We start from the raw sequence: 22,741 nt of genomic DNA on the forward strand, positions 1-22,741 counted from the left end.
CCGATCCACTGACTAGTTCAAAATTGGACGGTGTGATGGGGTAGCCTTTAATTGTCAACTTGACTCAGCCTGGAATCAGCTGGGAAGAGAATCTCAATCAGATTGGCTAAATTGGGTTGGCCTCTGGGCCTGTCTGTGGGTGTCGTCTTAAGTCATACTGATATGTGAAGACCACTGTGTGCGTCACCACTTCCTAGGCAAGAGGTCCCGAACTGTGTACGAGTAGCAGAATTGAGCTGATCACAAGCAAAGGTACAGGTGCAGTCGTTTCTCTCTACAGTGCCAGCCTCTGTGACGTGACCAGAGGTAGGGCTCCTGCTGCTGTGACTTTCCCCCAGCGATGGACTAGAACCTGGGATTGTAAGCTGGAATGAACACTTTTCCTACCAAGTTGCACTTTACAGAGTGTTTTTATCATATCGAGAGAAATGAAATGAGGATGGATGACATTGTAGGGAGGCGGTGGAAACAGAAGACGTGGGACCCCGTGGAAAGGAATGGGTCCTTGGCTCCTTTCTCTCTCCTTCATTGCTTCCTGGTTACTATGAGGCAAGCAGCCTCCTAAGCCACAGATTTCCACCGCCATGATATTCTGCTGTACCTTGGGCCTACAAAATGGGCTACAGTCCACTGACTGAAGCCTCTGGAACCATGGGCCTGAATCAATCTTTTCTCCTGTAAGCCGTGTCCCTCAGGCTTTAGTGGAAGAAGAAAGCTGGATAACACAGAGAGAGGACTTGACCCAAGCCAACATTTCATTTTGCTTTCATTTTACTGAGCCTTGATCCCACTCTACCAGAAGGCATCTTGGAAATGGGGCAGCCAGTCACTCTGCTCCTGGCTGGGGCTGCAGGGGCAACTGACTTCACAAACCTTTATCATCTCCTAGCAGGTCAACCTTTATACCAAGCACTCTCCCCTTGTTTCCCAGACAGGGGGGCAGGTCCTGTGGAGTCTAGGATCTCATTCTGAGGCTGGTACCCCATGGTACCAGGTGCTGTAAAGAGGACCTTGGGAAGGATCCTGACCTTATATGGCAGGGCAGGGTAGGGCCTCAGACTCTGTGGATCCCTCAGCAAAATCAGGCTGTGTTACAGAGTAGAGGCCCCCGAGAGAGAAGAAAAGAGAGGAGAGGAGAGGAAAAGAGAGGAGAGGAGAAGAGAGGAGAAGAAGGAGAAGGCTCCTGTGATCTCAACCCCTTCCTGCAGCTCTGTGGGTGTGTGGCCTTGTCACACATCTGTGGCCTCTGAGCAGTTAAGGATCCACAATATTTGACACCGGGCTTGGGACAGAGCCAAGGCTGTCACACTGCAGAACCTAGCGTGTCGGCCTCTTCATTTTGCCAGAATAGGGACAACACAACCCTGCTGCCTTGGAAGGTGGCAGGAGTGTGCTTGGAAGGGCTCTGAGGAATTTGTGTTGCACACTGGTGGCCTGTGACCCAACTGAGAAGAGAGCAGAGGAGAGGAGCCTTCAGCAAATGATGCTCAGAGGAGAGGAGAGGAGAGGAGAGGAGAGGGGAGGGGAGGGGAGGGGAGGGGAGGGGAGGGGAGGGGAGAGGAGAGGAGCCTTCAGCAAATGATGCTCAGAGGAGAGGAGAGGGGAGGGGAGGGGAGGGGAGGGAAGGGGAGAGGAGAGGAGCCTTCAGCAAATGATGCTCAGAGGAGAGAACAGAGGAGAGGAGAGGAGAGGGGAGGGGAGGGGAGGGGAGGGGAGGAGAGGAGAGGAGAGGAGAGGAGAGGAGAGGAGAGGAGAGGAGAGGAGAGAAGAGGAGGCTTGGTTCAAATCAGGCTGAGGCCCAGCCACCCCCATGCTCCGTGTCTCTGTTCTTCCTGTCTCCCAACTCATTACATCCTTCTACACATATCTCCAAGCCGTGTAAGACACTGATGCACCCAGTCAGTACTTTTCCTTCTGTTCTTATTAAGGTTGGCATTAATAGTTCTGCCTGTCATGGGTGAGCAAGCTGAGTGTGGGCACCGCTCAGGATCCCATGGGGCAGGTAAACAGAGCTGAGGCTCAGACAGCACCTAAAACCACCCCCCCCTCCTCCAGGACCTGGCTTCTTCTTGTCTTCGAACCCTCCCATCTGCTCCATAACCTCCACACTGGTTTTGTGCCTTCGGATGTGTATAGACTCTTCCCCAACTTTGTGCTTCTGTTTCTTTACTTGCAAAGTGGGGTCAGGACCAAATTGGGGGGGTTAGGTGGGTGTGCATTACTGTCTATGTGGCAGATAGTACTCAGTGTGACACAGATCCAAGAGCCATCACCAAGAGACATGCACGGCCTGTCTCACCTGGCCTGTCTGCCCCAGCCCAATGCTCCCCTCTCTCCTCCTGGCCCTAGGAGAGCAGCTTAGGCCAGGCTAGCTCTGTAGCCAGCAGGTCTGGGCTCTCCATGAAGCCCCAAGATTCCCAGTCCATATGGCCTCCAGTCTCTAGCTACCATTCAAATGTTTCAGCAAATGATGCTCACGGATTAAAAAAAAAAAGCAACTGCCACCTTCGTCTGAAATGGGAACCATTCCATGTGAAGTGCTGACAACAAGGACTAGCTGAGGCGAGGAGCTGAGGCTGATGGAATGTAAGGTTACGGTTGGGTCACAGGTCGCCAGCGTGCAACGCAAATTCCTCAGAGCCCTTCCAAGCACACTCCTGCCACCTTCCGAGGTGTGTCGTCCCCATTCTGGCAGAAGGAAGAGGACAACATACTAGGTTCTGCAATGTGACAGCCCTGGCTCTGTCCCAAGCCTGGTGTCAAGGACTGGGATTGCAGACCTCTGGGTCAAGTACTGTGGATCCTTAACTGCTCAGGGGCCACAGGTGCGTGACAAGGCCACACACCCACAGAGCTGCAGGAAGGGGTTGAGATCACAGAAAGAAAACTCGTTCTAAGAGCACTGAACTCGGGTTGCATGACCTTGGTCTGGGGGTCAGCTTCGTGGCTGCTTACAGAACCCAAGCTCTCAGTCTCAGGCTGCACGGGAAGCCAAAGGACTTTTGTGCTTTCAAAGCAAGTAGAAGGCCCCACTTCCCCTCTGCTGGCTGTGGCAGGGGAATTCCCAGCAGAGCTAACCGCTGGGCTGAGTCATCTGAGAGGAACATGCTTCCGTGGGATGTGGCTACAGGTTATGACCTAAAAGAGGTCCAGGTAGGGCTTGTCTGCTTCTCCCTGAAACACAGTAAGCACCACTGCTGGGCCTGCCCTGCAGGCTTCCCATGCTCCTTCAGCTTTTGTCTCCTTTAGGCTGCACACTTGGGGGGAGGAGGGTATGGCCAGATGCCAGGATGGACCCAGCACGGGCTGTGGTTTGACTGGAATCATCTGCAGTCATGCACCCCATTCCAAGCAAGTCTAAGATTATGTTTCCCTCCTTGGTCTTCTGAGAAGAGTGAACTTCAGTAAAGTGCAGGCACTTGAAGGCTTTGAAGATCAGCTCCAGTTGCCTCTCTATAGAAACCTCAGGCTCTCTTGTTCAGGGGTATGTGGACCCAAGTTCCCCATTGGATAAGAAGCAAGGTATGCCTCTTGGGAGCTCACGGGGCCCAGGCTTGGCAAAAGACTTTCATGACTGTTGGCCCTTCACCCGATTGTGGGGAGGTCTAAAAAGAGACCTCATGCTTTATAGGGGGGGGGGCAGTGTTCTCCTATGGACCCTGCACTCCCTTTTAAAGACAATGACAAGGTACATTCCCAAAGTACGTTCTTGGCTTTGAAGTGTTTATTTGCCTAAAAATATGCATTAGGTACCTACAGTAACAATGGCACCCAGGGAGGCACAAGCGAACAGTGTCTCCTAGTCCCCAAGAGACCGTGTCACTGGGAAGCTCTCCGGAGACTCTCCTACCCTGACACAGAAGCCTCTCTGTGAGCTGAGGTGGTCATGAGGTTGGGGCCCCAGGGACTCCTCACCTTGAGAACAGCAAGGGGAGTGAATGAAGGCTGCAGAGTAAAGGAGGCTCCATCCTTCTTCACTAGGTTTCTGCTAGAAGACAGCATGGGGGCGGGGAGGGGGCTCTGAGGGTGTGCAGCCGTGTTCTTGCCAAGGTACGGCTTGGGTTCCATCCCCAGCACCAAAAGAGAAGGAAGGAGGGGGGAAGGGGAGAGGAGTGGGGGAGGAGAGAGGGGGATGAGGGAGAAGAAGAAGAAGAAGAAGAAGAAGAAGAAGAAGAAGAAGAAGAAGAAGAAGAAGAAGAAGAAGAAGAAGAAGAAGAAGAGTATACTTTGAGATGAACAAGCTTCAGCTATCGCCATTTTGGGAAGGGACGGTAAGGAGCAGTTAGGTCAGGGCTCACTGAAATGGGGTAGCTAACCTGAAGTGGCCATTGTATATGCGGTAAACGACACAGGAATCATTGAACTTCCGAAGCCACCTCCCTTTTATGGCCTCCCTTGTCCTTCTATCCACCCATGCACTTCCTTATAAGTGGCCACTTGCCATACGGTCAGGTCTAGGCTTCAGAAAGCAGAGCAGGCATTTGAAACCCTGAATGAATTTCACAGGTGCCCGGCAGAAGCAGGCAAATGAGGCTTACGGGTAACACCCAGGGCCATCCACACAGGAGCCACCAGGACAGAGAAAAACGGTTAGGGCAGGACTCACTGAGAAAGGGATAGCTAACCTGAGACCCTGAGGAAGACGAGGAGCCCCCTGGAGCCTGTATGATGTCTTGGGTCTATTTGATAATATTGTAATATTCAGAGATAGAGACGAGAGGGGCTCTTAGGTCCTGTAGGCTCTCTAACTTCTGGTTCTGGCCATGAGTCTCGGGGACCCCAGACCTCTGCAGGGGAGGGGGATATAATGAGCCTAAAGCCTAGTTCAAAGTGGGGAGAGCAAGAGGAAGTCTTTCTACAGAGTCAGCAGACTGCCTGGCCCCAGGAGGGGCTCCTGAGCTGCAGAGGAGGCTGCAGGCGCTCGGTGATGTGTGGCTCCTGTAACAGTCCATCCGTCTCTATCTGGTCCTCTCCGGAGAAAGAGGAACCTGAATTTGACTTGAACCAGCCAAAACAGGAACCAGACGAGCCAGGTCCCTGCACAGGGTTTCTGAGGCCCCAATGGGATGTGGTCAGGGTAGCTTAGGAGCCTGAAGGCTTCATTCTCTTCCCCAAGGTGCCTGCCTGACATCCCTGTGACAAGGGCCTCTCAGAACAGGGTGCCCAGGCCTTGGCCCAGCCTGTTGGATACAGGTTACTACCATTGGCAGGAAACAGTGTCGCTTGGTATAAGCATTGACAGTTTTCAAGCCGGACACAGGGCTAAGATGGTTCATTTCCCACTTCAGAGAGTCATGTCCGCTGCATTTCATCTTAGCAAAATCTGTACATTAAAGTTGCGAGACAAGGAAGCAGAACTTCTGAGGGAGTGGGGGACTTTCCCAAGGTCAAGGTCTCATGGGGGTCACTGACTGCTGGGGACAACGAGTTTTGAGGGCCATGGCCCACATCACATTAGATCTCATCTGTTACAGCAATTCATTGTCCCCCTGACACCCCTCCTCCAACACACACGACCTTGGCTGGGGGATGGGCAAGGGCAGCAAAAGCATCTTCACAATTTATATATTTTCTTCCCAAAAGCGCTTGAAGAGCAAAGGCCAAGTACCCTTCTGGCTGCCCCTGCAAAGAAGGTGTCCCCTGAGTAGCCGATGAACACTTGGAATGTGGCTGCTATGGATGGGCAATACACATGATTTTAAAAGCTTGACAAGAGATAAACATGAGAGAGAGAGAGAGAGAGAGAGAGAGAGAGAGAGAGAGTGAGTGTGTGTGTCAGTCTGTCTGTTTGTCTGTCTGTCCGTCCGTCCGTGGTACCCTCGTGGAAATCAGAGGACAATTTGTTGGCTTTCCTCTCACCACATAGGTACCACGATTCGAACTCAAGTCATTGGGCTTGGCAGCAAGCACCTTTACCCACTGAGCCATCTCACCAGCCCCTCACGTATAATTTTTATTTTGGTGATTAGTACAAATGATGCTGTTTGGAAATAAAATATATATAAATTGTGAGTCATGCTTGTCCAAGCCTTGTTTCTCAGTAATAGGGAGACCGATGCAGGGAGATTCAAAGTTTGAGGCTAGCCTGGGCTACACAGTTGAGATCCAGATCAGCTTGAGCTATGTAATTTGGCCTTGCCACAAAAACATACATTTTTATAACATGATGTAAAGCCTCACTTGTTTCTTCTGCTACTTAAGTGGCACTGTGTACTGTGCCAGTGGCTTTTCATGTGGCCTCGGGTCATAATGTTAGCAAGCCCAGCTGGGGAGATGAGGTGAGGCGAGAGGGGGTAGGGGAGGGGGAGGGGGAAGGAGGGAGGAAGGGGGAGACATGGAGACCAGGCAGGATGGAGATGCCAGGCAGATCCCTTTTGCCTTGCAGGTGTGTTTCCTGCCCAGACAGAGCTGGAAGCTCTAGCCCCACTGAGTATCAGTCCCCGGCATCCAAGCATAAACCAGTCAGGCAAGGCCAAGCCCAAGCTTCGGAGTGTCAATTGAAGTTCTTAGCCTTGTGACCCTGGGCCTTAGGCTTCAGTCCTCAACACAGAGACCTTAGGAGGTTCTTAAGAGAATTTTTTTTAAAAAATGAAAGCACAGGGAATCCTCCCTGAGAGAGCAGAAGTTCCACAGTCATGGAGTCAACCATCTTCGGATCAAAAATATTTGAAAAACCCGTTTGCACCGAGCCGTACCGACCGTCTTTCTTGCTGGTTGTAACATTGTTAGTCATGGAGCATTTGTGTTTGGAATTAAAAGTGACCTAGTGACGAGTTTAAATACTTAGTGGAATTACATAAGTTATAAGCAAATACAATATTTCATGTCAAAGACTTGGGCCACAGGTGTCCTGAATCCCATGCCACTGTGACACCCAAGAATGACTTTAGGTGACAAACGCAGATGGCTAAGGGGTCAGAGACCAGGATATTTCGGTTCAGGATGAAGATCCTGGGGCATCTGAAGCTTGAGGGATGCCCAGGGGTCTGTTTACCCTCCATTAGCTTCTCCTCACTTACCTGGTCCATGGGTGGATATGGCCTGGCTGGTGGTTGGTCTGAGAGGACACAGAGGTCTCAGCAGGGGTTGGGCCCCGAGTCTTGTCTGCCAGGCTCTGCTCAATGGCCATCTGGACCAGCTCCTCCTCACTCAGGCTGCTGTACAGGCTGTATTCCTCATGCCCAATGGCACGCTGTCTGCCCCGAGTGGAGATCTCAGTCGCCATCTTGGCCACCTCTGCCCCAGCTTCCAGAAGAGTGACTCAGCAGCAGCCAGCACACGGCAGGTGACCAGTCCCTGTGAGGAAACCAAACCCCCAGTCACTGAGTGTCTCACAGGGCAACCATGTTTGCCCAGGGCAGACTGTGGGATTGCACATTTTTAAACACGAATGTGTGTGCCTGCATGTCAGTATGTACACCTGACCGTGGATGAACACGGAGGACAGATGCCGACAGCTCCTGCAGGTAGGTTTACAGGTGGCTGTGAGGCACTTGGTATGAGGGTTCGAAATCAAACTGGGTCCTCTGCATGAGTAGCAAGTGCTCTTAACCACTGAACCATCTCTACAGCTCACTCACTTTTTTAAATTCATCCATTTGGCCATGGGATCTGTCTAAGCATCCACCCATCCTCACAGCCAAATATCCGCTCATCTATTCACCAACCCCCTATCCTTGAAACCATTATCCATCTGTCTACCCAACTACAGCTATGCCCACCCATCTTCTCACCCATCCTGCCACCCATCCATTCACTCTCCCACCCATCCTCTCACCAATCCTGCCATTCCTCCTCCCACCCACCCTCCCATTTATCCTTCCATCTACCCTCCCATCCATCCTCCCATCCCCTTCTCACCCATCCTCCCATTTACTTTTCCACCCATCCTCCCATTCACTCTCCTATCCATCCTCCCATCCGTCCTCCCACCCATCCTCCCATCCATCCTTCCATCCACCTCCCATCTGTCCTCCCATCCATCCTCCCATTCAGTTTCCTATCCACCCACATGTCTATCTGACTATCATAGCCATCCACCCATCTTCCTCCTCACTGACCAACACATGCACTCAACCACTACCCCCTCCGCCCTTTCTTGCAACATCATCCACCAGCCTATCTGACCTTCTAACCATACATCTACTCACCTATCTACACATCTGTCCACCATACATCCTTCTGTCTGTCCACTTCCTAAGCCACATATCCCCCATGCTCCTCCTACCCATTCCCTTTTAAACGTATCTGAGCACAGATCTACCCACTCACCATTTCCATTCCAGGAAGCCCATCTGTTCATACAGGTATGACTGCATACATTAACTGATAGATTATTTCTTGTGCAACTACTCTGGGTCAGGCACCCTTCTGGGGACACAAAGATCTCAACATCCTGACTCCTGCCTCACGAGGCCACACCATGTTGGACACATTCCTCCCATCCAGTCACAGCTGTGTCCCACACTGGCACATCAAGACTGCTCTTCACCGTGGGAGGGCTGAGAATGCCTTGGATGAGTCAGACATGGGCTCATGCTTGGGATCTCATGTCCTAGTTAAAACCAGCCATCGCAACAATTTCATTACAGAGACTCTCTTCGAAACAATACAAATGCCTCAGAGAGAGCGGAGCAGGGGGAGTGAAGCTCTGTCAGCAGATGAAATCGAATCAGCCTGACTTGTGATATTTACTGGCTTGCAGCAGCGTTATCACAGGTCAATGGTTCTCAGCCCTGGCTGAGCATTCAAGTCACAAGAGGCCTTTGAGGAACACCCCCCAAGTGCCAGCATTCTACTCTGGCAAATATTCATGTCCTTTCCCCCAGAGACAGTGGTCCTTCTCCTTCCCCTCAGATATTGGGCCTAAGTCCTCATGACTTGCTTTCCCAAGGGGAAGCGACTGGGGATGACACACCAGGCACATGAGAGATCTCTTCTTTCTTGCCCAGGGGAACTAGCAATTTCCCACAAGACTTGCTTCCTTGCAGCCTGGGCCCCCAGAAAGAAGAAATGCATCAGGCTCCTGAGATTAGACCAGCTCCATCCATCAGGGATCCCTGTCTAGTCGATGAGACACGCCCCCTCAGCCAGTGGGAGAGCAACACCTACTCCCACCCCGAACTACCCTCAGTTGAGTGGGACCCACTGTGGCGCAGCCCCCATTTCCGGTCTGTAGCTCAGAGAATCTTTCTCACCTGCAGGTTTGGACCTTGGCTACCAGTGCGTGGTCTAAAGACCGCTTTGCTGTGTGGCTGTTCTTGTGGCTCTGGCTAACTGGTACCCAAGAGAGAGGTCCATCTCTGAGAGGACATCCAAATGGCTTGCCACCAAAACACCAAGAGGCAGCCACTTCATTAATGTTGAGGGTTTCAAATTTTAGGCTAAACCTCCCCCGCCCCGCATGGCTCAAAGGAAAATAGCAGAAAATCTAAGCGCCAGGGAGGGGGTGGAGTCGCCACGGAGAATGTGGGGTCACTGGGAGCTGTGATGAGGATTGAAACAGCACCGAAAGATGACTGAGCCTTGTCTCCTGCTAGTCCTGGGGCCTCCTGTGTGTCATTGTGTGTAGCGTTATGGGCCACAGTGGGAGACGATCATACTCTGGCTTTCCTAAGAAGAAACACAACAGAGTGGGCGTGTCTGGAAAGTCCCGCTCTCTTGCACCCAGCGCCTCTGGCCAGGGACCTGGATTATGTGTGAGGGGAGATGTGTTGTGTTTACAGAGGAGCACAGGTTCTCAGGGGCCTTCAAGACTACCTGCCGACTGGATTACTTGCAATGGATTACCAGCCTACAAAACTCATAAAATAGTTTCATATTCCTGTCAAAACCCCTGGACCTAACCAAAGGTCAGGCACCCAAGAAGTATTTAATAAGAGCAGGAGAATAAACAGTAGAATCAGAATAATGTTTAATTCCACGGGAAGACTGGTTTCTGAACTGGGGCCCCTTGCTAACAGCTCTAGCCTTGCCCTGCCATCTGCTGGACGTGTGAGGGATTGCAGTCGTGAAGTAGCTGCTAACAGCCTTGGTTTGTAGCTGTGTTTGCAGAATGCATGATATTACAGCAGATGTGGAGACATCAGCTGACACACAGCGAGGGACTGGGAAAATCTGAATATGATTTGAAGCTCCCCGGGGGGCAGCCTCCACCTCCTCATGTCCATTCAGGACCTGCTCTGGCTGGCAGTTTTCAGAGGAGCCGTTTGACAGCCTTACCCTCTTCCTGGTTTTCTTCCATTTAACACGAAGACAGGACAAAAAAATATTCCCAAGACAGCCTTCTCTTTCGGTGAAAAGGATGGCTGTCAGCACCTAAGCTGGCCCCCATGTCCACTGAGCAGTGTGGCAGGGCAAGAGCTGGTCAGAGTTGGGACAGGTGGGCTCCATGTTCACCCTCATCCAGCCTGCTGCAAATCCCCAGCCCTCTACCCTCGAATCATTCTAGACCTTGGGGGACCAACTGCCTGGCCTCCCTTCTCCTTGATGTCCCAGTTTCACTCTGTACAGGCGACCATCTGTACAGGAAGTGGAGACCCTCGCTCGGGGGGTTCTTGAGGTACACAACAGTGGAGGTCACAGGGCAAGCACAGTATGTGTTTTCAGTGTGGGGGTCATGGAGCACTGGAGCATACATGTAGAGGGTGAGTTGCTGTGCTGTGCTCCTGAGCCAGGTGTCACCCAGAGCTGCTCTGCCAACCAAAGAGAAGGAGGCTTGCCACCAGTGTGCACACTCATGGTTGCCACTGTGTGGGCCGCATTGTGAGTGTGCAGTAGGAATGTTGTTTTCCTGTCTGATGGCAGGAGGTGACAAGAGAGGGGCTAGAAGGCAGACTCTGGGCTCACATAACTGCTGCTTCTCTTTTTCTTTTTTGCATTTGTACATGAGAGAGAGAGACAGAGACAGAGACAGACAGAGACAGAGACAGAGAGGTGTGTGTGTGTGTGTGTGTGTGTGTGTGTGTGTGTGTGTGAGATGTACCTGTGTATGTGAGTTCACAGGTGTGCTTACATGTGAGGTGAACATGTATGTGTGCCTGTAGACCTAAGGGTGACATTGGATGTCCTGGTTTAATTTACTGAAACAGGGTCACTCAATGAACTCCTTCATCTAACATGAAGACAGGACAAAGAGAAAAGATTCCTAAGCCAGCCTTCTCCTTCGGTGTAAAGGATGGCTGTCAGCACCTGAGCTGGCCAGCTTGCCCATGTCTCTTATGTACTGGGATCACAGGCAGCTGCCATGCCTGCCAGGTTTTTCCATGGGTTCTGGGGATCCCATCACTGGTGCTTGTGGTTGTGTGGCAGTGGTTGTACTCACTGAACCACCTCCATGGCACCCCTGCCCTCCCCAGCACCCCCTGCTCTCCCCAGCACCCCTGCCTCACTACCTTTTAAGGTTTTAAAGGGAAACTGGGGACGAGAATAAAGACTCTTTTTAAAAGATTGTCTATTAGTGTTTATTATCTGTGCACACATAATAAATGTATACTTACAAATGTACTTGCAGTTTGGTCATATAATAAAATCCTCCATGTAATATATACCATATTATATGTGTGTGTATATATATGTACGGCCAGCTCAGAATCTGTGGGTTCTGCATCCATGAATTCAGCTAACTGAAGTTCAATATTACTCATGAAAAATGTTCAAGTAATCAGAACACGTGTAGACATTGTTCCTTGAACAGGTATAGACATTATTCCCCACATCATTCCCTGAACGATACAGTGTAACGACCGCCTTGGGGGGGAGGGGCTGTGCTTAATCCAGGGATGGTTCAATGGGCACACGAGCAAGTGCTCAGGTCTTAAGCATCTTGGACTTCGCTATCTACAGGTTCCAGGAACCCATCCCAGCAGTGCCGAACAACAGCTATGTGTCTAACACTCACGCATCCGTAGTATCCATTAATTTGTTGTGAAAGTTTCAGGGTCTCCAGAATGTCCCAAGACCTTTAACCTTGGGTAATCTTAAAAACAGACTGTTCTCAGCCTGTGCTGATTAGTTTTTGTCAACTTGACACAAACTAGTGACACCTCGAAGAGGGGACTCTCAATTGAGGGATTGCCTCCATCAGATTGGCATGTGGCCATCAGATTGGCATGTGGCCATCAGATTGGCCTGTGGACATTCAATTGATGAAGGAAGGCCCCACCCACTGTGGGCAATGCCATGCTGAGCAGGTCTGGGCTGTGTAGGAAGCAATCTAAGTAAGCCAGCATAGAACAAGCCGATAAGCAGTGTTCCTCCATGATCCTTGCTTCAGTTTCTGCCTTCAGGTTCCTGCCTTGAGCTCTTGCCCTGCCTTCCCTCGATATTAGTCTGTGATATGGAAGTGAAAGCCAAACCAGCCCCAACCCCAAACCCAGGACAACCCAGGATTATTTTCACTCAATATCTTTATCACATCGACATGGAAACAAGCAAGAACAGCACCTGGGGAGTATTCCCTTCCCATTGTACAGATAGGGAAACTGAGGCTCAGAATGCCAAGGACACATCTACCTGTCCCTTTTTTCACAAGACACCCCCATCTGTAAATGCCAAGGACGATGGCAAGAGTTCCTACAAACGACTTATCACCTCGCCCTTCTCAACCGTGTTGCTCCCCTCACTAAGATGAGACCCAGGTCAAAATCCCAGGGTGGGCCTTTGGCAAGTGTATTGTTTGCTTTCCTGTTGCTGTGATGAAACACTGACCCAGAGCAACTTATGACCGAATTTATTTTGGCTCACAGTTCCAGAGGGATAGAGTCCGTCATGGCGGGGAACCATGGCAACACAGGGCAGGCGCCAAAAAGAGAAAGGAAGCCGAGAGCTCACATCTTCAAGGACAAGCACAATGCAGGGTGCAAACTGGACGTAGGGCCAGGAACTCTCAAAGCTCACCCCAGAAACGCACATCCTCCGGAACAACCTCACCTCCCCACAGTCCCGCCCCACCCCAAATGGCGCCACCAATCAGGAACCATGTTTTCAAATCTACAAACCTATGAGGGCATTTCTCATTCAAACCACCACAGCAAGGGATGGGGCTGAAGGGCCTCTGGTATCAGGGCCTTTTTATAGATCCCTGTCTCTCAGTGTAGCAACCATTTGATCATCATCATCAAAGGAGCTAATGCTCCTTGCAAGTGATCCTCAGGACGCAGCCTGTTGACCTTCCTTCACAGAAGAGTCAGTGATAGCAAATCTGAGATAGCAAGTCGCTCTCCCTTGTACACTCCTCCCAGCCACATGCAACTCCGCCAAAATACACATGGTCCTGTTTGCAGGAGGTGCTACAGCAGAAGTTCTCAACCTGTGGGTCGCGACCCCTTGGGATCAAACGACCTTCTCATGTGGGTCGCCAAAGACCATGAGAAAACACAGACTGATATCAGTAGCAAAAATTACAGTTATGAAGTAGCAGTGGAAGTAACTTTATGGTTGGGGGGCGGGGGAGTCACCACAATGTGAGGAATCGTATTAAAGGACTGCAGCATTAGGAAGGTTGAGAACCACTGTGTTAGTTCTTTATAGACTGTGGAGGGTTAACAGCAGGGCGACTCCATCTACACAGCTGTGGGGAAGTCTCTGTTAGGGTGAGACTTTCTGCTTTGGGGTCACCCACACTCTTGAATGTGACCCGTTACCCCTGCTCTGTAAATGACTCATTGGTTGGCCAAGCTGGACTTGGGTGGAGTCGTGCTTTGGGCTGTTGTCAGAGGCCTATCTGGAGTGAGTGGACATTTGTTGGTGTCTCTCCAGGAAAAGCACATGGGACAGGCATCGCAGCATCTAAGCACACCAGGACTCGGTGCTAGTCTCAGAGCTTTGATGCCGGTCTCAGCCGAGCTTGTGATGTTGGGGTGTCAAGGCGTTGGGCATTCTGAGACTAGATCAGTGTCTGTGTGGGGGAAGGGGTGATATGATCTGCTCGGAGTTAGAGAATGCAGTCAGCATCACCACATAGGACTCTCCTTCCTTTGTATGGAGGGGAAACTGAGGCCCAGAGAGGTCCCAATGGGAGTTGATTCTGCCCAAAGCTAACTCTGTCCACACTCCAACACCAGACCAGAGAATTATTATTATTATACAGAAAGTAGGAACCAAGGCTCCATCTGAAGTGGAACGCCCTTCCTTTTCTTTGTCCAAATCTGGGGGTGTTCTCTCTCTCTCTCTCTCTCTCTCTCTCTCTCTCTCTCTCTCTCTCTCTCTCGTCATCTGGAATCCTAGCTCTGGAGTACATTGAGAAAAGCCACCTCAAAAAGACAGTAAGGAAGAGGGAAGAGGGTGAGAGAGAGAAGTGGGGGGAGAAAAGCAGAAAGAAAAAAATTCCTTTCTAGGTTTTGTACAAATACTGTATTCTAAAGAGCTAGTCCCTCACAGAGCTAGAGGCCACTGAGGTGTTGCCTGTGAGCTGTAGCTAAGAAGACTCTGAGAAGCCTGGTTCCCCTTATCCCCCACCCCCAAGTTCCTATACTGTTGCCTCTCCAGGACCGGGTCACCTTTGTCTCACATGCCAGAGTGCAGGGCCTCTCCCCTGCCTCCAGGCCCTGCAGGGCCTGGCAGCGTCTCAGGCTCTTGCACTGAATCCAGACACATCAGTATGGCTCAGTCCACAGGGCTAGACGCAGGATTCCAGGGCCCTGACCCAGTTTCTGCCTAGCCTCTGGAAATGCCGAGCTCTGCCATCTGCCAGCAGCCTGAGGTGACAGTGATGGGTGGGCATGGCTGGCCGCTCCTCCCCCTCCAGGCAGTGGAGGACTCTGCAGCTTAGAAGAGGGAGGACTGGAAGCACTCTGTGTCCCCTGCAGGAGGATTCTTAGATCACGGTGCCTGACAACACTGTGAGGGTGTCAGGGAAAGGTCCTGCTGGGTTCACAAAGATGCTGACCGCCACAGTGTCAGCCTGAAAGCTGAGGGAGTGTGGCTGTGAATGTGAGCCCCTGAGGTCTTGAAGCTTAGCCTTGATTCCTAATTTCAGCATCTCATTGCTGTCCGGCCTCAGACAAGACCCTTAACCTCTCACAGCCTCAGTTTCCAAATCTTGAAAAGGGTGTCAACATTTACCTCATACTCATGGTGGCCTTGAGAGGGGTCAAGGACATAATTTACCCTAATTAAGTCTTTGATGGATACTGGCTAACATGAACTGAATTGTTCTATATCATGAAACCATTTCAGACCCTCACGCAGAGGAGAAAGACGATCCTCCCAGTTACCGCCCAAGACTTCCAATACTGGTGGTCACACATACCAGGTGTGGCCTCCTAGTGCCAAGAAGGACCAGAAATATGAGATGGTTCCTTCTGATGGGCACACATCCATGTTTTGAACAAGAATGAGCTAACGAGCACTCGTGGCTAAGGTCGGGCTGTGACTGGGGGCTGGCCTGGCATCCTCTCCGAGCCCCTCTGAATTCCCTCAAACCTTGCCCCACACGGACTGCTTGAAGGAGTTGAGTTTTCCTGCCACAAGTTGCATCCCTGTTGTCCCTCCATGCTGTCCCAGGCCTGTTCATGTCAGTCCATCTCCCTGGCAATGCAAGATGTAGCTGGAGATAAACCCTACCTCCCTCCCCTTGGCTCATACACTTTGCAACTATGTTTCATCTCCCCCAGGTCCTGGAGTGAACGTTCCTCCCTCCAGCCTCCGTGAAGGCTTCATTCCTCCCTCCCACCTCGGGGAGTCTTTCTCTCGGCAGCCCTGTCTTTTGCAGTTGGCGTCTCCCTTCGTCCCAGCTGTCCTTCTACCCAGAGACCCCTTGCTCTCCATGACAACATCCTGTCTGTCCTTCTAAGATTATTTATTGCCTTCTTAAGTACGGTGTTTGTGCACGTACACATGTGTATGTGCCTGTACGTGTGTGTGTATATATGAGATAGTTTTTTATCTCTGCTTCCCATGTAGTTTTTCTTTACTCTCCTCTAGGTAACACTTCTCATTCCTCACCCTCTCCCAAGCCTCCAGAAATGGCATGCAGAGCCCCTGGCATCAGGTCGTCACCAGCCGCACATTACTGTTTGTGTGTAACCCTCTTAGTGACACAGACACTGAGTCCTCTTGCAGGAAAACCCCCATCATTGGCTCAGCCTGGAAGTATTTCCGAAGGGCACCTGTCTGCCACAGACACCACCGGAGACCCTACACACCCGACAATAGCATCAGTGCTCACTCTTTTCACACGTCCATGTTTAGAAGCACACACAACGGAGTGGCACATTAACCCAGAGTCCTCCAGAAGAATAGCTACCATGTGTGCAGAGCGCTGGTAGCCTGCCTGCCAGACCCAAAGTCTCCAGTGTGTGCAGAGCTGGAGAGAAGGAGAGAGAGAGAGAGAGAGAGAGAGAGAGAGAGAGAGAGAGAGAGAGAAACACAGAGACACAGAGACACAGAGAGAGACAAAGAGAGGTAGAGGCATGGGCACAGTTTGGCTACAGGTCTCAGTGAGTCCTGAAGCTACAGGTCCCAGCCCGCCCAGCAATTCTTTTCAAAGTCTCCAATGACCAAGTCAAAAGCAAGCATTACCTGCGAGGCTCTGTGGCAGGGGCACAGGTCTAGGCAACAAAGAGATTCTCTTGACTGTCTGACTTCAGAACATGCTCTCTGAGTTTGCCTCCTGTGCTGGCCCTGAGCTTCCAGCTGTTGTGCCAGGCAGCTCTGAAACATTCTCCTTTGAAGCAGGGAGTTTATTTCGGGCCCACCGCATGACCAGGGATGTCAAGCCAAGCTATAAGACGTTATGACTCTCAGATTTCCCTTCTGAAGATTGCACTAAGGAAGCTGTGATCCCGCCCTCCACTCCTCCGGGGGCACGGGAGACAGGCTCCCGCTTCAGAGAGCATCCCGGGCTTCGGCACTCACGTGATGTCATCATTTGTGATCCTTGACATGGAGCCCATATATGGGTATGTTTCTAGAACTACCCAGGCCGGAGCTAGAGAGGAGGGAAATGCAGACAGACAAGACGGGGAGGGCGCACAAAGAGAGACAGAATAGAGAAAGAGAATAAAGCAAGGGAGAAAGAAGGAGATCCCTAAAGGAGAGACAGGAAGAGGGAGGTGCATAAAGACCCTTGCATAATACCCTTGAGAAAATTCAAGGGCCAGTGTTGAGCATGCAGCAGGTGGCCAAGGCTAGCATTTGGTGACACCAGCTGTCCAGAATTGGATGCTCTGGGGTGGAGCCAAGGAACACAGGCCAGGGCACAAAGCAAGGGACCAATGAGCACAGAGCATTCTGCAATCCCAGAAAGGGTCAGCCACAGAACGGACCCACTACCCCAGGTCTGGGAAAGAGGATCTCCATTTCTGGACTAGGTGATCTAAGAGTCTGTTTCCTCTTCTCCTTTGGAGGTTTGGTGTCCTTAGCCATGTACTTGGGAACAGAAGGCAGGGGGAGTAATGTTTGTAGACATCCAAAGCTAGGCAGTGGGACCATTTGTAGTTGCATGTTGTGAGAAAGTCCTTGCCTACCACAAGCAGGGTCCCAGGCCAGTCACTGAGGGAGAAGGAAGGTGTCAGGGAAGCTAATGGCTGCAAACCCTGAGCAAGGAAGCCAACAGGTGCCCCAGACAATGGCAGAGATTAATCATCCAGGCTGACACCACACACCCCTGACCCTCAGAATAATGAGGTGGGCCAGGTGTGGTGGCAAACACCTTTAACCCCAGGACTCTAGAGGCAGAGGCAGAAGCAGATGCATCTTTTTAAGTTCAAGGCTAGCCTGGTCTACCTAGCAAGTTACAGGACTGCCAGGGCTACCAAGTGAGACCCCATCTAAAACAACAAAAACCTTAAACCAAACACATCATGGGATGGAATTGAGATCATGGTTTCATGTCACTGGGGCCTGGGGCTACCCATATGCGGAACCAAGCGCAAATATCTTCTTAAAAGTCGGCCTGTAGCTTGGGAGGCTTTTCTCCTTTGCTTCTGACAGCTTCACGCGTGCGTACAATAAGTTGAGCCCTTGGATGTTCTGTCCAGACCGACCCCTTGTTTTCCAAGAGACCCTGAGAGATGCTGTGACTCCTTTGAGTGCTCAGAAAAGAAGGCCGTAACAATCCTCACACTGAAGACTGTGGCCCGTGGGACCAGATGCCTGAGTCCTGCAGTAGAGACACGCCTGTGACAAAGGGAGGGACCTGGGCTTTGGATATGGAGGACACAGAATGGCCCAGTAGGAAGAGGTTTGCTTGAGCAGGGCCTGACTCCTGCATCTCTGATGCCCCAACCCAGGGCTCCAGAGGTGCTGACTTGTACCCCCAAGTGCTGGTAATGGTTCCAGTCACTCCCACTCGCACGTGGCCTTTCCCATCGTTGAGTATTATCCATTTCTTGATGGATTGAAGGTGTTCAGTAAGCCATTTTAATTGCAAGTCCCTGATAACTAATCTTTCTGAGCATCTAACCTGGGCTGGTGATTTCTGGAGAGCATTCCATGGTCACCAACATCACGGAGGGTGCAAGAATAGCCCTAGCAGCTATCTTCCAGTGGACAGGAAGGACTTGAATGGGGACAGACACAAAAACTGTAGGAGAGTCAGCACATACAAGATCAGAAGGAAGGAATTTTCTAGTAGCCCCAGAACCTCTGCGGAACTGTGGGATCCCTCTTGCAGGACCCAAAGGAGTGGTGAAGTTCGAAACCCGGCACCGTCCCTTTTGCCAGTGACCCCTGTTTCAGGAAGGACGGAAGGAGCAATGCAGGGAAGAGCCAGACAGAGGTCATGAAAAGGGCCGGGACAGTGCCAAGCCTCCGGATGACGTCAGCCCGAGTGGAACATCACAGCTAAATTAAGCACCCTGTAGCCCGATGTCCTGGCTGGGGCCCTCATTACCTCGATAGAAATTTATTTTGGTTTCATATAACCAGATGAAGAGAAATAAACAAGAGTCCAAGGCTGGCTCTAGGAGTGTTCAGAAGGGAGGTCAGGAAACAGCAAAGGCTCAGTCCTGGGAGGCAGCAGGGGGCACAGTGAGAGGGGTTGAAGTGGGTAGTGCTAGGGTCCTCAGAGTCAAGGCAAACTCCAGGGAGGGAGCGCACCTTCCCCATTGACAGGCTGACTAAGTAGCACTGTGGTGCCCCTCGGCTGCTCAGTATACCAGACTAGCCTTACATAGACAGGACCACCCTGCAGCAGAATATGTCTACTGCATCCCCAGTTTCCACATAGGCCCTAGAGGCAGATAACCCCAGCCTATTCTTATCTCAGAGACCCGTCTGTAGCCTTGACTTCTGAGAATAAAAGTGAGGTGGTCCCCATGGCCAGATCTCAGAGCCCAAGTTGCCCCCCTAGAACTGAGCAGGCGATAGTCTGAGAACATTTCTTCCTCCCACACCCACCTGCAGAAGAGAAGTCCCCTCCAACTGCTCAGGGATCAGAGAGGCCAAGGCTTCTAGGGAGCCTGGGACTGAGTTATTCCAGGGGCTGCTGGTCCTTTCAGTTGGCCAAGACACTTGGCCCCCTGTGAGGTTGATCTCATGATGCCTGGGCCACCCTGGGGAACTTGGGGACTAAATTAAACCCAGTGCAGCCCACAGGACCGAGTGAGCTGCTGGAAACAGGTTTCCCACAAATATAAATATGTTCAGAGCAGGGCTGGGAACCTTCTATTGCTCACCAGCTGGAGGGAGCGCCCCAGGCGAGAGCAGAATGTGCAGAGCCAGCTCCTTCCCCTGAGACTAGAGAGGCTGTGTGGGACCCTACTCATCCCGCTGCACACAGCAGCTCCCGACCTTTCTGATTGGCTGCATCAGAGCATCCTCTGGACCTCCCGCATAACTCGGAGGGAGAGGGCAGGAAGACAAAGATCTAGCCAGCCATCACGGAGCCACGCTTGTAGGGAACCAAGCTCTGGACATGCAGCTGTCACCCGTTGGGCCCTCTGCAGGGACAGTCAGCCATAGGGCAGCTGCTGTGGGTCTCAGCTTTCACCCTCAGTCCTGCTCCCCAGGGAGCCCGAGGGGCCAGAGCATCCATCACTGTAGAGTGCCAGACTGACAGGGCCTTCTGTGGAAGGCCCTGGGCTTGCTGGGCTGCGGGTGCTGGGTCACGGTATGAAGTTGGGCTTGGGACATAGGGAAGGGCCAGAGATTTTGATGTCCCCAAAATGGGCTGTATCCTTTTCTCTGCCCTTCTAAAGGGATGGCGCAAAATGCTTCCACTCTGAACCTCCCCTGGTGCTATCAGGGAGATGTCGTCATCATGAAGTCACAGGAGAGGAACCTGGGCTCTCTGAAGACCTTCCAGACATAGCCAGGGTGAGCCCCAGGTATGTAGCCTCAGTTTCACAAGGAACCACACCCTTGTTCAGAGGAAGGGAAACTATAAAGTCAGAGGAAGGCTCAGCCCCGGTAGGAACCTCGGGTCATCCCTAGCACTCTTAGATAATCCCGTTGAGCTGCAGCCTCCGAGACCTGAGTTGAACAGATGGACATGAGCTCTTACCACACAGCAAGGCCAAGAGACAGGTTAGACGTCCACATCTGGGAGGTTGGAAGTTGCTCTCCCTGGTGAGCTGGAAACACTTAGTGGTGTCCAGGTCTGGAGGGATGACAGTAGGCCCCAGGCTCACAACAGCCACTTCCAAGTCTAAGCAACCTGAGTGTCAATGCTGTCTTGGCTTGTTTCCCACAGACTGTCAGTCCTAGGGCTACTCCCAGCACAGGGTCACTTGTAAGGTGATGGTTGTGGTGTCCCTGTGAAGCACGGTGTCTCAGAGCCACAACCCCACAGTTATCTGCCTGATACAGCTCTTGCTAGATGTGTGACTTCAAACAACTCGTTTACCCCCTCTGGTCTACGAAAAAGGGAGAAAATGCTCATGCCCACAGCTTGTGGAAAGATTGCAAGGTTTAAATTTTACATATGCATTATTCATAATGCTGTAAGCATCCTATATGTATTTTCACATATATAGCCATATGGACATGTATGGTGTGTGCATATATTAAATACACATATGGTTTATTATGTTGTATATTATTATATGTGTGTATAATGTATATGTGTACGTATTTACCCCTTGGAATGAAGACTCACAAACATAAGGGCTCCCAGTAGCTTACGTTTCCTCACAAAGACAGAATGCACGGCCAGTGTTGGAGACTGAGGACACTTTTCCTGAAGAGGACTTTTGACATGCCTGAGGCCATCTTGGTTGTCACCATGGGGGGTGGAGCTGATGTGCCTTCAATGACCAGAGGCAAAGACGTTGCCAAAGCCCCCTCATTGCCTTCCACCTCCTGCACAGTGCCCTTGGTGTGCTCTGGGAGGAAGCCACAGCAGGAGGGGAGAGGCCTCTGCTCAGGGCAGGCAGTTGGATGTTTGCATTTCCCCGAATCCTGTGACTGTTACATAACTGGGCAAGCCACAGAAAGGCTCGTAAACCAGCTCTGAAGGTCACACGAGCATGAAAGCAGCATGGAAGGGCCAACCAGCAAACCAGCATTGATCAGCACGAAGGGTAGAGGTCCTCCTCAGAACAGGAGGGGGACTCAAGTAAGTCTCGGCCTCGCTGGTCTCGGGCCCCATTAGACATGCGCCCACGAGTGCTGAGCAAGTCTGGCTGTCGTGCCTCAAGCACAGACTCTTCATTCTTCAATGAGAAGATAACCCCAGGAGATGGGGTGGGGAGACGGGTTTTGAAATAGAAACCTCTGACCAGGTCGCCTTTCCCCCACTAAAATGATTATTCTCCGTCTCTCTCCTGCTGCAGGTGTTGGGGGAGGGGCATGCACGGGTGGTCTCCTGCATGTCCACATGGGGTGTCAAAACTTACAGCGACAAGTGAGGCACCTGACACATCGGAAAGTACCTGGGCCTAGCTTTTCAGGAAAGTTCTATGTGACTCTCTTCAGACCTTCTCCTATCAGGAGTCCTGAGGGTTGAAAGATAGTCTACACTCTGCTGTCCAGCACGTAAACTATGCAGGTCACGGTGCTCAATTACGTAGGCAAATGCTACAGAAATGAGGCAAGAGTATCATGAGTTCAAAGCCATCCTGGGCTATATCTTTCAGGACTAAACATGCGACTGAGTAGTAGAGTGCTTACCCACTAGACTCAATCCCCAGCGCCACGGAACAGAGCCAGAATTGGTCCTGAACTCAGGGCCTCAGAGAACAGCTGAGCAGCCGCCTGCCGCTGTGCCCACGCTCACAACAGTCAACGTTCTAAGCATAAACCAGTTGGTGTGCAGATCAAGGCTCCAGAACTGTCTGGAAAATGGAAACTAAAAGCCAGGGTAATTGTTTTAGAATATTCCTTTTGAACGCTGGGACCACAGATTATTGCTTCTCCTTCCACCACAGCCTATCACTGAGCAGCTCGGTTGGCCTTGTATGTGCCTTGTCCTCCCCATCCAGGAGAGCACAAACCCTTGCCTGCTTGTGCACGGGTGGCCTCGTGCATGACCCAGTTAAAGTTCAGGGACCGGTGTCTGGAAAGAGGACTTGTGCTGCTTCCTCTGTCCCTGGTGCAGAGGTGACAGTTTAAGCTCCCTGGTACAGTGGCTCTGCCTCCCTGGCTGTCCCTAGCTGGACCAGCTAATGGCAGGTTCTGAACGCTGCAAATATCTTTCTTTTTCTCTCCTCCCTCCTGCCCCTTGTTTGCACTTTTCTTGATGATGCAGAAGCCCCCTAACCTCCCCTCCAAGTTGCACTGTCATAGTTCCTGGCTCGGCCCTGCAGAGCGTGTGATCGGGCACACAGGTCTGGCCTGCTGACAGCCAGGGCATATTTAA

The 22,741-nt window shown here is 51.5% G+C and overlaps 1 protein-coding gene across 4 annotated transcripts in view; it reads right to left on the reverse strand.

The window, feature by feature from the left end:
* Asb2 (ankyrin repeat and SOCS box-containing 2) overlaps positions 1 to 16,642 on the reverse strand; it is a 35,952-nt gene extending 19,310 nt beyond the window's left edge. For 3 of the 4 annotated variants that reach the window (XR_015621819.1, XR_015621820.1, XM_087552895.1), the window contains exons 1-2: positions 16,522 to 16,642; positions 7,020 to 7,296 (exon numbers count right to left, since the gene is read on the reverse strand). Coding sequence is in view for 1 of the 4 variants with exons in the window: in NM_001011984.1 (NP_001011984.1) it covers positions 7,020 to 7,225 (206 nt within the window). In the remaining 3 variants the exon portion in view is untranslated. 4 annotated transcript variants of the gene reach the window in all.
* Positions 16,643 to 22,741: the final 6,099 nt, after the last annotated feature.

Source organism: Rattus norvegicus, chromosome 6, assembly GCF_021556685.1.
Source record: "Rattus norvegicus strain SHRSP/BbbUtx chromosome 6, alternate assembly SHRSP_T2T, whole genome shotgun sequence".
Classification (NCBI taxonomy): domain Eukaryota; kingdom Metazoa; phylum Chordata; class Mammalia; order Rodentia; family Muridae; genus Rattus; species Rattus norvegicus.